Source organism: Sebastes fasciatus, chromosome 14 (genome assembly GCF_043250625.1).
Source record: "Sebastes fasciatus isolate fSebFas1 chromosome 14, fSebFas1.pri, whole genome shotgun sequence".
Lineage (NCBI taxonomy): Eukaryota > Metazoa > Chordata > Actinopteri > Perciformes > Sebastidae > Sebastes > Sebastes fasciatus.
In genome coordinates, this window is record NC_133808.1 from 6,065,232 (window position 1) to 6,081,714 (window position 16,483).

The 16,483-nt window shown below is 38.9% G+C and overlaps 2 protein-coding genes across 3 annotated transcripts; one reads left to right on the forward strand and one right to left on the reverse strand.

The window, feature by feature from the left end:
- nmi (N-myc (and STAT) interactor) lies at positions 1 to 8,778 on the forward strand. The gene is made up of 10 exons (XM_074658265.1): positions 1 to 141; positions 217 to 258; positions 389 to 460; positions 3,685 to 3,843; positions 3,950 to 4,066; positions 4,913 to 5,075; positions 5,352 to 5,458; positions 6,061 to 6,247; positions 6,940 to 7,043; positions 7,970 to 8,778. The coding sequence occupies exons 2-10, from the start codon at positions 220 to 222 to the stop codon at positions 8,168 to 8,170; spliced, it is 1,149 nt and encodes a 382-aa protein (XP_074514366.1). The 5' UTR covers positions 1 to 141; positions 217 to 219; the 3' UTR covers positions 8,171 to 8,778.
- A 1,094-nt stretch (positions 8,779 to 9,872) lies between these two features.
- mmadhcb (metabolism of cobalamin associated Db) lies at positions 9,873 to 15,109 on the reverse strand. Of its 2 annotated transcripts, none has more exons than XM_074658268.1 (8): positions 15,018 to 15,109; positions 14,380 to 14,426; positions 13,342 to 13,486; positions 12,839 to 13,062; positions 12,626 to 12,734; positions 12,232 to 12,362; positions 11,221 to 11,307; positions 9,873 to 10,299 (listed from the first exon to the last, which is right to left on the reverse strand). In XM_074658268.1, the coding sequence occupies exons 2-8, from the start codon at positions 14,386 to 14,388 to the stop codon at positions 10,105 to 10,107; spliced, it is 900 nt and encodes a 299-aa protein (XP_074514369.1). In that variant the 5' UTR covers positions 14,389 to 14,426; positions 15,018 to 15,109; the 3' UTR covers positions 9,873 to 10,104. The 2 variants fall into 2 exon arrangements, with proteins under 2 accessions (XP_074514369.1, XP_074514368.1); XM_074658267.1 differs by having other exon boundaries at positions 14,832 to 15,072.
- Positions 15,110 to 16,483: the final 1,374 nt, after the last annotated feature.

Below are 16,483 nucleotides of genomic sequence, written 5' to 3' on the forward strand. Positions count from 1 at the left end.
GACTGCTGCGTACACATCAGTCTAACTTTCGCTTTAGTTTCGCCTCCAGTCAGTAGAGAGTACAGTTGAACTGTGTGTTCTCTAATAGTCTCTTTTCTCACTTTACGACAGAATAGGTCGGTCAGACAGGAGGACAGGACGGTAGGAGGACACGAGGACAGCCTCTATTCGACTGCTTTTATTTGTCCTGACGTTACTTTCGTTTTCGTCCGTCAGGCCATGGCTGACATCTACAAGAACTGCCCGATAAATGATCAGGTAAGATAACTGAAGCATCTGAAGGGTGTGAAGGGAAGTAATTGTTAACAGGAGGCTGATTATTATTATAATTATTATTATTATAATTATTATTATTATTATTATTATTATTGTTGTTCCTTCCTGTCAGGAGGACGGAGGTCTGAAGGATGAACGCAGTGATAACTTCCAGGAAGCCAAGAAGGAGCTGGAGACATGGAAGGTGAGAGTTAACCCCTGACAGATGGTCAGTAGGCTAGTCTACATTAGAACTAGTCTACATTAGAACTAGTCTACATTAGAACTAGTCTACATTAGAAATAGTCTACATTAGAACTAGACTACATTAGAACTAGTCTACATTAGAAATAGCCTACATTAGAACTAGTCTACATTAGAACTAGACTACATTAGAACTAGTCTACATTAGAAATAGCCTACATTAGAACTAGACTACATTAGAACTAGTCTACATTAGAACTAGTCTACATTAGAACTAGCCTACATTAGAACTAGTCTACATTAGAACTAACCAACATTAGAACTAGTCTACATTACAATTAGTCTACATTAGAACTTGTCTACATTACAACTAGCCTACATTAGAACTAGACTACATAAGAATTAGTCTACATTAGAACTAGACCACATTCAAACTACATTAGAACTAGCCTACATTTGAACTACATTAGAACTAGTCTACATTAGAACTAGACTACATTAGAACTAGACTACATAAGAATTAGTCTACATTAGAACTAGACCACATTCAAACTACATTAGAACTAGCCTACATTAGAACTACATTAGAACTAGTCTACATTAGAACTAGACTACATTAGAACTAGTCTACATTAGAACTAGCCTACATTAGAACTACATTAGAACTAGTCTACATTAGAACTAGCCTACATTAGAACTAGTCTACATTACAACTAGCCTACATTAGAACTAGTCTACATTAGAACTACACTCAAACTAGTCTACATTAGAACTAGCCTACATTAGAACTAGTCTACATTACAACTAGCCTACATTACAACTAGTCTACATTAGAACTACACTCGAACTAGTCTACATTAGAACTAGCCTACATTAGAACTAGTCTACATTAGAACTAGTCTACATTAGAACTACATTAGAACTAGTCTACGTTAGAACTAGCCTACATTAGAACTACATTAGAACTAGTCTACATTAGAACTAGACTACATTAGAACTACATTAGAACTAGTCTACATTAGAACTAGCCTACATCAGAACTACATTAGAACTAGTCTACATTAGAACTAGTCTACATTAGAACTACATTACAACTAGTCTACATTAGAACTAGCCTACATCAGAACTACATTAGAACTACATTCGAACTAGTCTACATTCGAACTAGCCTACATTAGAACTAGTCTACATTAGAGCTAGCCTACATTAGAACTACTTTACAACTAGTCTACATTAGAACTAGTCTACATTAGAACTACATTACAACTAGTCTACATTAGAACTAGCCTACATCAGAACTACATTAGAACTAGTCTACATTAGAACTACATTACAACTAGTCTACATTAGAACTAGCCTACATCAGAACTACATTACAACTAGTCTACATTAGAACTACATTACAACTAGTCTACATTAGAACTAGCCTACATCAGAACTACATTACAACTAGTCTACATTAGAACTAGCCTACATTAAAACCGGTTTATTTCAGCTCTGTAGTGAGTTCAGTCTGATAAACGGGAGTCGCTCAACGCAGAATTCTCCAACTATAATCTGGTAAGATGCACTGAGGTGAGGTGATGATGTGTAATATTGTACATTTCTGATCAGGACCGGGTTATATTAGGCCTAGTAGGCTAATGTAGGCTACTCAGTTACTCTCTGCCATGGGTAAAAAGACACAAATCAAATGTGCAAAATGACCAAATTCTAGGCTTTCATATAAGATAAGATAAAATTAGATAAGATATTCCTTTATTAGTCCCACAGTGGGGAAATGTGCAGTGTACAGCAGCAAATGGGATAGTGCAGAAACAAGAAGCATCAGTAAAAACAAAAAGCAAGATACAACACAGTAAAAAAAAAAGCAAAACAAAAGTAGACAGACATATAAAATATGAACAATTTAAATAGAAGGAAATATAAAAAAGGAAACAATATATACAGTACTGACAATAAAAAGACTGTTAACACGTGTGGGAAATTGATGTTGCACAGTGATTGGAATGAAATTTCACCTGAAAGTACTGCACAGTATGAATTGAAGTTACACCCGAGTAGTACTAATATTGCACAGTCAGTGTACAGTAGGCCTATAGTGCAGTTATGGTCAGTTTTTGGTGTGTATGTGGTCTACTGGGAGCAGTGCTGGTTGTGGAGTCTGACAGCTGCAGGAAAGAATATGAGTCTATAGCCAATCTTTTAGGCTACATTTAGTCCAGATGGACAGTAACTGGATCCACTCTGTGTAGACTGCCAGCTGTGTTTATCACTATCAGCTTGATATAGAGTTTAACCAGGTACCAGTTCACCTGTTCCATGTTATGACCTCGTGTTCTTTGGCTCTGAGTCTCCATGTTGGTTTCATTATGGTTGACTGCTAGCCTACAACACCATCAGATCTAGTTCGTCTTTAATGATTTTGTTTATTTGAAAATACTTATATAAATGTGAGGCAAATGATGAGCTGAAAAATTCAGGCTACCTTCTCTGAGCAAAAAATACATATCCCCCCCCTCTCTCCCCCAAATATACAAGAATATTCATAGAAACTCAAATCACTCCTGCAGCTTCATCCACTCTGTCTGTGTGTCTGTCTGTCTGCCTGCCTGTCTGTCTGTCTGTCTCATAGTTGTCATTACATGAGTGGTGAAAAATGTACTTGTGAAATTCATGTTTTCAAATGTAATGTGAAATATATTTCACATGAAATGTCTGAGAATCATCACATGATATGGAATGTGTGTGCAAGTCAGCACTTAAACCTCATTTATTGAGTGTGTTTACATGGACATGCCATGAGTAACCCATTTATGAGGCTTATCCCAGTTTATATGATGTTGACATGGAACACAGATAAATCTGGATGTTCACACCCTCTTGTTCTGTTTACTTTCAGATTCACTGATTATTTTTCTCTCATCCCTCTGGTGGGATCGGTCCATGCAGATAGTTTTGGTTTTATTTTGTACATGTAGAGATTACTGTCTCAGATTTCTGCCTCCACAATACAGTTGAGGTGAATGGAATTTAGTTTGTGGTGTTCATAGAATTAAAGAAGGCCATTTAAACTTTCAAGAAATGGTGTCCTTGTTTAACGTGATAATCCACCATCATCATCTGGAGCTGGAAATACTTTCTCCTGTTAGCAACACCCTCTGGGTAAACTGACCATAGGTCTGCCATAGTCATAGTCTGAACTTTTCCGGCTGTGTCTTTTAGACTAAAGCAGATAAAGCTGATGATGTGAAAGCCCGGCTGATCTTGGAAAAACTGGAAGAAGATGAAGCCAAGGCGAAGGCTCAGCAGGAGATGATGGCTTGTGTTAAAAAGCAGGAGGAGTGTCAAAAGGAATTCTCCCAAAGCATGAACGCAGTGCAGGTACGGTTACTGTCATCTCTTTCACATCTATACAGGCTGCTGGGAAGAAATGAGAAGAGAATAACAAGGAAATCACTACATGTTTTCACTTGATTCTTTCAAATAGGATGAAATCCAGAAGCTTGGTAAAGGCAAACAGGAATTGATGGACGAACTGAAGCGCTGTCAAGCTGAACTGGAGGCTAAGAGGGCCGAGTGCACAAGAATGCAGCAGAAATTCAAGGTGGGATTCAAGGTCTTCCCTAACTACACCAACCTGTCACTGCATACATTTCACCGTATTGATTAGTAACAATACAATATATCTTAACAATTAGTGGTGGGGGAAAAAATCAATTCACCTATGTAGTGCAATTTTTTTTTTTTTACGATTTTGATATAGATGTTTTAATTCCAGAATCTATATATTTGCTTAATTTGAGTCTATGTGGAGGTAGAAGGTAGTTACCGCTTTTATTGTTGTAGTCTGAGTAACGTGACGTCACATCCGTTCTGTATCCGTCAACCAAAACAAACCGCAGCGAGACGAAACGAGAACGTATAAAACGGCATTACATGTCCCTTATCAATTAAAAAGAAAATACCACTAATTTATGAGGGAAATGTGTTTATTCATTGATTTTTGGGTTGCTGGAAAAAAATGTAATGAATGATTCCTGAAAATGACTTGACATATTTGACTGCAGGACATCTCTGACTACATACATGCTGAAAATCAAACATTCTTACTGGATTAATTTAGATATTTTCCAAAGTAAAAGTCCCTAGAAGTGTATGATTAAACTTTTTCCCATGGTCTAGTGGTAAAAAAAGTTAACAAAAATCACAATAAATCGTAATATCGAATCACAATACTTACAAATCGCAATAAATATCGAATCGGCACCCAAGAATCGTGATAGTATCGAATCGGGAGATAGGTGTATCGTCCCAGCCCTATTATTATTAATAATAATAATAATAATAATAATAATAATACATTGGCATATCCAACAATGACACCATAACAATAATAGTATTTATAATGTCACAGGTATAATTATTGTTCTGTATTCCTCCACCTGTCCAGATCTACGCCCAGATTCCAGACACAGAGGTGGAGTTCAAGTCTCAGAGTGAAGAGGACATGGATGACGACAGTCAGCCAATCAGAGGGAAGTTTGCCATCAGCCAGAGACCCACTGTGCTCCTGCAGGGAGGACAGGCCCTCATCACCTTCGAGGAAGAGAAAGGTACACATGACTTTATCCATTAGCTTAGTTCTTCATCTACTTTCACTTGTATTTTAATATTAATAAATCCCAAAATACATGAAATACACTTTATAGTACAAAGTGATACTGGTCTTTCCAAATTATGATTCTTGAATCACTTGTAACTGAAGTAATTGGATGTCAGTCAGTGTAGCTCTACAGCCAGCAGGGAGCACTGCTGCTGCTGGAACATGTATGACATGTATCAAAAGATAGAAATGATAATTGATATATATCTGTTGTTCTGTCCTCCAGTGGCCTATCAGATCCTGAAGCTTGCCAAGTGCTCTGTGTCCTGTGACAACATCAATTTGGATGTAAAACCAAAAAGAGTAACCATGGATCCTACTGTTAAGTTTGAGGTACATTTTGACACACTTTCAGACCACCACCGCACCACGCTGCACATCAACACATTAAAACGACAGAATTCAACTAAAAAGAAACATAATTGATCCCTTTGAAAAGGTGTTTTTCAGTCAGAAATGACAGTGTCATGGGCAAATTACTTCATTGTAGAAGTTGACAACAATTGAAACCGTATAATAAGTCTGTAATATGAAAGTCCTTAGTATTTTTCCTGCCTTGTAGTGGCTCACAGCAGATCCAGTCTAGTGTGTTCAGTCCATTTTGTTATCAATAATTCAGTAATCAAAATAATTGACAAATTTAAATTCAACCACTGATCTTTTTGTTGCGCTGACATCTAAGTGTTTAATTTAGCAGATGAGCAGCTCGACTGCTAAATTAAAGCTACATGTGAAGCAATAATAGTTAAATAATAGGAAGTTAAATATATAAATTAAAAGTGTACCTCAACTAATTTCCTCGCATCAATACTGACTCAGAACAATGGTGCTTTATGTGTTACCCTGTTATCCAGTTACATACTGTACATAATAATCTCTATAGTATTCATTGCACTGACCATTACTGTAATCGGTTCGTGCCTTCACCCATGTAGGTCCACCTCAATGTTTCCAGAAAGGATGTCAAGGTGTGCAACATCCCCCCTTCCATGCCCGAGGAGAGAATAAAGGACCGGCTGGAAATGAGTTTCTCCAGGCCCAGCAGAGGAGGAGGAGAGGTGGAGAGTGTGGAGTACGACAAGAACACTGGGACAGGACAGGTCACCTTCCTCCACCCTGGAGGTACAACTCTCTAATGTGTCCTGTAGTTCTCAGTGAATTAGTGTAGTTAGCACCTGTTTTTATTAAGACAGAAGCTCATTAGACAGACGGCTGCTTGACTGCAACTCCAGACACATTGTGCAAGAGAGAGAAGAGCTCAGAAGGCTTGCTGTAGGAATGCAGCCAAACCAACTCTGTGAATGAAGGAGGGAGTGCAGCAGCAGCAGCAGCCTGTAGCCATTTCACACTTCACTGATCAGCAAGTTCATTCAATTTGCAACCAGTGCAACCCACCTGCTGTTCATGGATGGTTCAGATTCCTGTAAGAGTACAGTAGAGGTACAGTCATGTGTCTTTTCCCACTACAATCTTCCTTGTGGCCAGAGTAAATCCCATCAGCACTATGTTGACATCTGAGGATGAATTCATAACCAACCTCTGTTAACATGTCTCCACCTGTTAGTTATCCTCCCTTATTATGCATATATGGAAACATTCACTACAATGATACGCAAACTGACACTCCAGCCTGTTTTAATACAGAAAATAATAATTGCCTTCATGTCAGTAACTGGGGAAGTTTCATAGTGATATCTATTAGTTCATATGTTTTTACCCTGTTCACCTTCAGTGTCTCCCTCTAAATGAAACCCAGCCTTAGCATCAGGGTGTTAATGATGTATTAATTATAAAGAGTGTGTGTGTGTGTGTAGTTGCTGAGAACCTGGCTCTGAGAGCGAGTTACCGTGTGGATCTGGACTCTGAAGTGATCGTGCCGGTTGGATCCATTTTCAAATACCAGCTGCACCAGTTTCAGGTGAGATAAAGTACTGGTACTGGTACTGGTACTGGTACTGGTACTGGTACTGGTACTGGTACTGGTTGTATGCGCTCTCTACCCACCCAGCATATTATGGTCTGCATTCCTCCCCTGGCTAGTTGACGGCATTTCTGAGTATCGAGCTTTTACATTAAGATTTTATATCATAAATATATGACATAGTGAGTCAAATATATGACTTTTTATAATGTTTACTTTAGAGATGAAACAGAATGAAAATTTCATATCACGATTATAGTGACCAAAATTATCACGGTTATCAGTGTTATCGCGGTATTGTTAAAATGTTCAAAAAGTGCTGATATACACAGTTTTATTATTATTATTATTAATATTATTAATATTATTATTATTCTCACACACACATTGTCTATCTTCTGTGTTGCATTTGAGATATTGCAATGAGCCCAATAATTGATATAAATACAGATTAACCCCCTTCACTTTAATCAGCAGGAGGAGACACAGTCTGAGGTGTTGAAGCATTTATTCACCAACAGCCTGAACTGTCCACACACACTGCACTGCTACGTTCAGCTGTAACGTTACTGATAACTTCATACTCACACGCTCGCTAATGTTACGAGCCGCCGGGCTTTTAATGATAAATCAAATTTTAAACGGTGATACTAACCGTTACTGTGGTTTATGGTGAAACCGGTAACCGTTACATCCCTAGTTTACTTACAATGAGTGTTTCTATTCTAATTCTATTATTCCATGTTAACTTGTTGGTCATTAAATGTTATAAAATACACTCTCATATTTAATATTGATCAAGGTGAGCTTAAAAAACTGAGTCCTTTTAGTATCAACAGCTGTGGTGAGCTTGAGTTCATATCGGTGGTAACATCAGGATCCATCTGCTCATGTGACAAACTGATGTTGGTGTTTCATTTCAGACCTTCTGCGGCTCTCCGAAGCGTACCATCCTCCTGGATGACATCGAGGACAAGGAGGACGAGGAGGACCTGCAGGACCACCTGGAGATCCACTTCCAGAAGCCCAGCAACTACGGCGGTGAGATAGAGAGCATCAAGTACATCTCCGGTGGGAAGACTCTGCAGGCCTTCTTCTGTGACGACTCCCTTCAAACCTCCTAAAAGCTGCAACGTGAGCTCTGATCGCCGAGTCTGTCTCCTATGATTGTTTGAATTTTTATAATCATATCTGTAATATGATAGTATGTTAATATATTATGGGAATTTCACTTATTTGCTGTCTTGCTGAGAATTACAGGAGAAGATTTAGTGATCATCTCATCTCATCTCTGTGGCCATCAGCAAGGCACTCAACAATGATCCGTATGAGAGTCCCGACACATATACTATAGTGAACTGTATATGTGTATGTCAACACCTGGAGAGGATTCTCTGCCTCGTTGTATGTAGATGCCTGGTCCTATGTTAACGCAGTGTTACACAGTCCCTTAGAAACTTGTTGAATATCCTCCATTCAGTGCTCGGAAGTGCACAAACACACCGAAAGATAAATCAGTTGCCTCAGCGATTGTCTGTATTATGAGCTGTTGTGTTTTGTCATCTGAGAAGCCTTAAAATTCAGCCTTAAAACTCTGTCTCTGACACTGGACTTCCTGTATCCTGTTTTATCGTCTCACCTCTACAATTCTCTACATGGTTTAAGCTTGTGCTGAGGTGTCAGCCTATATTTCTCTTCTACTGCTCATTAAAAGATCGGAATGTCGAATCAATTCCAGTAATTGTGTTTTTTTACCGACTGACTGTGGATCTGTGGATGCATCCATACAACGGTCCAGTAAACATGACTAATATATAGTTTGAGTGATCATTTACACAGTAACCTAGTGTAGAGGGAACTGTTATTACATCATATAAAACCATCATGCCATCTGTCCTTTAAAGCTGGTCCTCCAATAAACAACAAGTTACTGTCAGTGGTGGAATGTAACTAAGTGCATTTACTCAAGTACTGTACTTAAGTACTTTTGAGGAACTTGTACTTCACTTAAGTATTTCCACTTGCTGCTACTTTCTACTTCTACTCGACTACATCTCAGAGGGAAATATTGTATTTTTTATTCTACTGCAAATAATCTACAAAAACATTTTAATGTACATAGATTAAACTATCAGCAGTATATACATCTTTACCAGCTGCAACATTAAAGTAAGTAAAACATAATGCATCGATAATTATAATACAATAATATAGATTATTCTGCATAATGAGTACTTTTACTCCACTGCATTTATTTGTAGCGTGAAGATCGAAAGAAGAAAATAATGAAGATATTCCTTAATTCTTGAAACCCCCTTTCTCAGAAACTGCATGGGACTTCCTTTTGTTACGCTATTGTACCCCCGCAGTTTTGGTGGCATATTGTAAATGTCAAATACGTTTTACCATAATTACTTCTGCATAAGATCTGCACAATAATAGTGTTGAGGAAACCATTTCCCCCAAATTTCCGTTTTGTTTTCCAGCACTGTACCCAGTGTTAAAAAATTTATTTAGAGTATAATTTATTTCTCCTTTCCTCTAAAATGCTCAATTTTTCCTCCCTTGTTCTCTAGTCTTGTTTTCATACATTTAATGCCAGTAGGAACCAGCAACTGTTTCTAGAGTGTAGATGCAATGCATTTTCAGTCTTCCGCTGCATCTATTAGTACTAAATTGTTAGGGCAGTCGTAGAGAAAGTAGATTCTATATCTTCCATGAAATTATCTCATGACGATTCAGACAACACAATCAGATACGCAGTGAGAAAGAGGGAGAGTGTTGCTGAGAGGGATTTGTATGTAAAAGGTCCAGAAACACTTTCAGTTTAGTCAAGAACCACTTTAATGTGACGACAGCAGCTTTGGGATTGTAGTCTATAAATACAAATCAAAATCAACTCATATTTATACAAACAAAGGTAAAAACATTAAGAAGTCAGTTTACGAGGTTCTTAAAGAATTTCGTTAAAATTATGAAGCTGCGGTCAAAAACACCATCACCAGTCCATATATGGTTTTACAGTTTTAATGGCAACCCAGTGTCCATGAGCTTGTGTTCAGCTGCCCTGCAGCTTCTTCATAATAAGGCTGCTGGGTGGTGCGCTGGTGAATATTGACCCCACAAAAGCATGTGTCCCCCACAGAGAGTGTCGGATCACTCTGCAGCAGCCCAGGTCCTCGATCTGGAAGCCCAGGTGACGGTACCGGTCATCTGTCTCAAACAGTGTGTTGTTGGTGTACGAGCCAAAGAACTGAGGAGGAACACACACATTTATCATATAGATGTCTGATCCATCACATCCATCTCCAGAAAAATAGATAAAATAAAGTTATGCAATTCTCTTCAATACATTTCCAACGTATCAGCAGCTTTGAATGTTGACTAGGGCTTGGATGCTAATTTACATTTGTTTTCATGACCGATAGCTGAGCTTCGTTAACCGATCATTAACCGTTAACCGACAAGATTAGTGCATGGCAAGCAGCGCTGCTGTGGTTGAAGTACGCAACAAGCCACCCATAGAGAGAGAGAGAGAGAGAGATTGATGATGATGATGACGTAACGTTATAACTGAACGTAGCAGTGCAGTTTATTTGACAGTGGATGAGGAAGATCGCCGGATGATCTGGGTTCTTTATCACTCGGCAGTCGAGTCATTTTGGCTTCATGCTCCACTGAGACACTCTCATAGGAATGAACGGGAGCCCTCCTCCAACATCCATGGGTTAGCCCCAAAGTGAGCAACAACTCCAGCTCAGGCCCACTTAAGGTGGGCTGACCTTTAAGGTGGACCAGCTATTCTCATTTAAGTGACCTTTGGAGGAAAAATGATTTTCACAAAACCAATGTATTGGGGTCCTGGGGGACCACAGTCAAAAGTACCAAATTGCAGCCTGTGCAGTTAAATATTTAAATAGAATAGATGTATAAAATGTTTGCCACACACTAGTGTCCCACACTATCAGGGGGGTAGGGACACTGTCGGTCATTGTGAAGGAGACAGATACAGATGCAGCAGGCACACACTTACTCATGTGCTCGGGTCTATTTTTGCTATTTACACAATATGTAAATTAACTTATTAATTGTGAGATTTTAACCATCCACTATATGGAAGCCCATTCCTAAATAAGTGTTACTCTTACAACACTGAGTGACAGTGGTATCTTACCGCCAGGCCTGAAGATGGGTCGATAAAGTCCGCCCAGAATCCTTCTCGCTGCAGAGCCAAGCAGATCTCCTTCGCTCCATCAACAAACTGCAAAGTAGAGGAACGACTTAGTCTCACTTAGTGGCTTCACTGATGATGGTTTACTGTCTTCAGCTACCCATGTGTGATACATGTGCATAATAAGCTGAGTGAACAAATCATTTATCAAAAGTATTTTTCTCCCCAAACCTCCAAAGACGCCTAATTTGATTTTGTCAACTTCATTTGATGCACTTCTGATGCGATAATGGAAATGCAATTTATACATGACTTTATATTCAGCCTCAGTCACATTTGGTGCAAAATACACCAAAGACACAAAATGTCCATAAATGAACCTGACTGTGCCGATGAGGGACCTGGATATTGGCTGTCAGACTTATTCAACCTTAACTACACACCATTACTCAAAAAGGTTGAAGTTGATAACCTCCCCCTAGCACTACTACTACTACTACTACTACTACGCAATGTTATCCATCAAACCAACAGATTGATTCTTTAATTACCCGCTTTTATTAAAAAACAAAGAAACAAAAATGAAATGCTCCACACTGCAACCAAGCAAATCTCAAGGCTGATAAGCACAGAAATGTCCTTTAACTTATACCTGGCAAACCAACTACAGTACTTCATCAGACTGACCACAACATTCTTTCTATTGTCTTCTACTTCATTTAGAAATTGGTACCCAATCCTTAAATTAAATTGTCTTCATTTGATTTAATGCATTTCACTCATGACTTTTTTGTAATCCCTAGTCATATTATTTCATAATCACGTGTCCTTCTGCACATAATATTGTGTACTGTAGAGTGCAGATAATATATATACTCATACATCATGCTGTTGTTGGTTCAAGAGAATCTTTCTACAGTGAATAACAAATCAAAGGGGGAAAGAACTTAACATTTTTATGTTTTAGAAGAGTTTCTCTCCCGCAGTTCTAACAAACTCCACACAGCTGCTCACCTTGTCAAGCATCTGCTCTCTCTCCTGTTCCACCTCAGCACACCATGAAGTCATATCGTTCTGGGTCTTTTGGGTCACTGTGACCACCATCATACCAGAGGATGGAGCCTCAGGAAACATGGACTGGAAATCTGTTTGTCACATTATCAGGAAACATACACGTCAGACAGAAACATTGCTTCTCATCAGCAGTAAGGGCAACACTTAGTTACACAGAAAGACAATTACAAACATTTAAATTAAAAAGTCACTGTACCAGCAAAGACACATTCATAAAACTTAACTTAACTAAGGACCACATGGAAAACCTGTTTCTTAACAACCAGTTCAAATAAAGATAATTAACATGGATTTTATTGAGCAGTGTGTGAGGAGTGCAGCATCAGAGCTGTACCTTTCTTTAGTAGTTCAGGGCAGGACTGTATGGCACACTCCAGACTGGAATTGTCAAAGTACTCTTCAGCTCCATTGACCTTCTGAGACGAGGCTGGGTCGTCTTTCTCCTGACACACACATACACACAAATCAGCTGTCAGAAAAGCAAGTATGTATGAGGAATAGAGCCAGCTATTGGAAGAAGAACTAGTGTTGACTTTATTACACTTACAAAGCACTCTCCGATGAACTGGGCCAGAATGAACTCATGTCTCTCACTGCTGGACGGGGAAGACAACACATCAGGGACCATCTTGTGTGCCAGGCTCCTCTTCTGCTCTGCTACTCCCTCCAGGTGGCAGTCAAAACCCACATTACCGGGCAGCTGGAAGCGCTGGTCCTGGGGTCCAAAAGGCCCCATGCTCTCATCGGGCCACACTGTCCGTAGTCCATAACCTGGGAGGCACGTTGGGGAAAAATACATGATGCATGAAAACGCAGGTTTCACAGATAATATAAATAAACAAAACAATTTTCTTTCAGGCTTGATCTACACCAGAATAAATGGATCAGAGGAAGAGCTTTTGATGCACGTTTGAAACCTTTGTGTTCCCGCTCAAAATAACTGGCTTTATATAGCATAACAAGACACACATTATGATATATTGTATATAACAGGCTTCTCATTTTACATTTTATACTCAGCTCCAGCTAATTAATGTTACAATGTCATACCCATGTCAGAGGGAGGGATGGCTACGTGGGGCTCATCAGAGCCCGAGGATCCAGCTGCGGAGAAGGCTCTGGTTCCAGCCACACGATGCACCAACACATGAAGCCCTGGGAGGTAAGTGACCAGCCTGGCTCTGCTGCACAGCAACTAAACACATACACATGGAGTTCATTCAACTTATGATCACTGACAACATTTACATGTACAAAATATTCTCTTTACATATATATATATATATATATACATATAGCAGAATTAGAGGACTGATGTCTCAGCAGGATTTGGAAAAACTAGTCCATACATTTATCTTCAGCCGACTTGACTACTGTAACGGCGTCTTCACTGGTCTTCCTAAAAAATCAATCAGACAGCTGCAGCTGATTCAGAACGCTGCTGCTAGAGTCTTCACTAAGACCAAGAAAGTGGATCATATCAGTCCAGTTCTGAGGTCTCTACACTGGCTCCCTGTCTCTCAGAGAATTGATTTCAAAATACTGCTGCTGGTTTACAAAGCACTAAATGGTTTAGGGCCAAAATACATTTCTGATCTTCTGCTATGTTATGAACCATCCAGACCTCTCAGGTCATCTGGATCAGGTCTGCTTAGTGTCCCCAGAGTCAGAACTAAACATGCAGAAGCAGTGTTTGCTGCTGCCTTTTATTAAACCAGATAATGATCTGATACTGCACTAGAACTTTTACTCTTGTATGTTATATTCTATTTTAGCTTCTATCCTAGCTTTTATTTTTTAGCTTGTTTTTATTTTCTAATCTTTAATGTTTTTATGACTGTTTTAATTATGTCTTAATGTTCTTTTGCACTTTGTCGCAATGTTCTTGAATGTTTCTGTAAAGCACTTTGAATTGCCCTGTTGCTGAAATGTGCTATACAAATAAAGCTGCCTTGCCTTGCCTAATTCACTAATGTGTGTAGAAATGGTATTACTTTGCGCACAAAATAAGTGGACACGCAAAATGTATGATTAATGAACTAATTCTTCTTCTCAAACACACACAGTTATGTCTCTGAAGCCACTTACACTGGCCATCCTGGTCTGCCTGTGTCCTTCAATGTCCACTTCTGTTTCTGTGAGAGTAGGAGGTGAGACATGTAACGTGAGTATGATGACATAACTCCAGATCTAGGATAGGGAACATTAACGTTAGACGGTGCCACTAAATCAACTCTGTGATCCAGAGTATATCAGTCTGTCACAGAGAGTATCAGTCTGTCACAGAGAGTATCAGTCTGTCACAGAGAGTATCAGGATAGTAGTTACTAGATATAGTGCAGTAATGTAGATAGATAGGGACACCTTACAATAACTGGTCAGTCTTTTTCCTACAGGTTGTCCTCTAGCATCACTGAATCTGTCGGGTCACATATATATATATATAGTATGTATGTGTATACTTGTAAAGTGTAACAGGTACCGTGGAGTTCCCGCTATCTGTTATTCAGGCTGAGAAAGTAGCAACAACATGAACTCACCTGTCGTCACAAAGTTCAGAGTTAATTACCGGCCATTTAAACACAACACCGGAACACGGTAGACTTCTCTCTGATAGTGTTATGTGATATGTTACAGATGTTAATAAAGACTGAACTCATTCAGAGCTAGAATCCGCACAGACGTAGCAGCTGGCTAACTGCCTCCATGCTAGCTGCTAGCTTCACCTTGAGTAGACTGCTACCATGGATGTGTTGCGTGCTTTCTCTTCTTCTTCTTCGGTGGTGGTTTGTGGCGGTTGGCAAACAACTTTATGGCGCACTACCGCCACCAGCTGGTCTGGATGGTGGATCAGGAGTCTAACTACTCACTGCTCAGAGGTCAGCAACCTTTACTATCAAAAGAGACATTTTAGGCAACAATAATTTAAAAAAAAAATCTGTTTGGAGCCGCAAAACATTTGAGCATTGTGATGAAGGTAACACAGTTTATAGACTAAGTATATAGTATATAAGTCTAATGCAGTGAGGGCCAAAGTGCAAATGTACAACTGAGTATTAGAGCCACATAAAAAACATCTGAGATTTACAGAATAAAGTCATAACTTTATGAAAAAAAAAGTTGTAATATTATGAGAATAAAGTCATAACTTCACGAGAAAAAAATCATAACATTACGAGAATAAAGTCAGAAGTTTACGAGAAAAAATAAATGAATACATAAAATTACCAATTTATATTATGACATTATTCTCATAATATTATGACTTTATTCTCGAAGTCTCAGATTTATTTTTTTCCTCAACGTGGCCCTAATACTCCGTCTTACCGTTGTACCATATACCTACAACAATGATAAATAAAAATGAAAATAAAGAAAAAACAGTTATTCATTTCCATTTTTAAAAATCCACAGGGAGCCACTGGAGAGAGGCTAAAGAGCTGCATGTGGCTCCGGAGCCGCAGGTTGCTGACCCCTGCACTAGTTCTACTACTAAAGAAAATGGAAATAAATAATAAATAATATAAAAGTATATATACCTACATACACAAATAGAGTCGTATTGTCTCTATCAAATTTGTTCTCCTGAGATACTGGATCAAAAAATAAATAACTCTTATTCCCAAACCTTCTTTGTTAAGAGATCACTTAGATCATAGCCCAGCTCCCTTTCTTCCAGATTAACCACCAGTTCCCTTCTCTCAGCATCATATTTCGGACATTAGAGCAAAATGTGTTCTAATGTTTATTCCTGATGACAAAATTCACACCTTCCCGTACTATGTTTTTACTATTTTAAATAACGTAGCCTACTGTTTAATCCAGTATGCCCAAAACATAACCTAGATATTAGTGTCTCTCATTGAATACTATATAACCTCCTTCCTGTTCTCTCTTCTTCCCACTGCCTTTACCACCTTTCTTTCAGTTTATGCTTAATTGTGGTCTTCACATCCATTTTACTTAAGGGTACTGTGATGTCAATCTGATTTATTTTGGTTAGACCATAGCTTTACCCAGATCAGTCGTGTACTATCTGAGGTGCCTAGGCCCCCTTACTTCTCCGCTGCGGCAGCCTAGATTATAAAGAAGTAGGTGGACTGTGGTGTCTAATCTTTAGCCAGTCTGGATCAGTGTAGTAAGGTTGATGTGGTGGAATGGCAGGGCGCACATCTATCGGGCTCCGCCCACT

What these genes read in the sequence shown, in the direction of transcription:
- nmi (XM_074658265.1), top strand. Translation starts at nt 220, where the DNA reads ATGGCTGACATCTACAAGAACTGCCCGATAAATGATCAG. An exon ending in ACTGCCCGATAAATGATCAG is followed by an intron (nt 259 to 388) that starts GTAAGATAACTG and finishes CCTTCCTGTCAG; the next exon opens with GAGGACGGAGGTCTGAAGGA. An exon ending in CACCTTCCTCCACCCTGGAG is followed by an intron (nt 6,248 to 6,939) that starts GTACAACTCTCT and finishes GTGTGTGTGTAG; the next exon opens with TTGCTGAGAACCTGGCTCTG.
- mmadhcb (XM_074658268.1), bottom strand. An exon ending in CATCCCTCCCTCTGACATGG is followed by an intron (nt 13,063 to 13,341) that starts GTATGACATTGT and finishes CGTGCCTCCCAG; the next exon opens with GTTATGGACTACGGACAGTG. An exon ending in AGTTCATCGGAGAGTGCTTT is followed by an intron (nt 12,735 to 12,838) that starts GTAAGTGTAATA and finishes TGTGTGTGTCAG; the next exon opens with GAGAAAGACGACCCAGCCTC.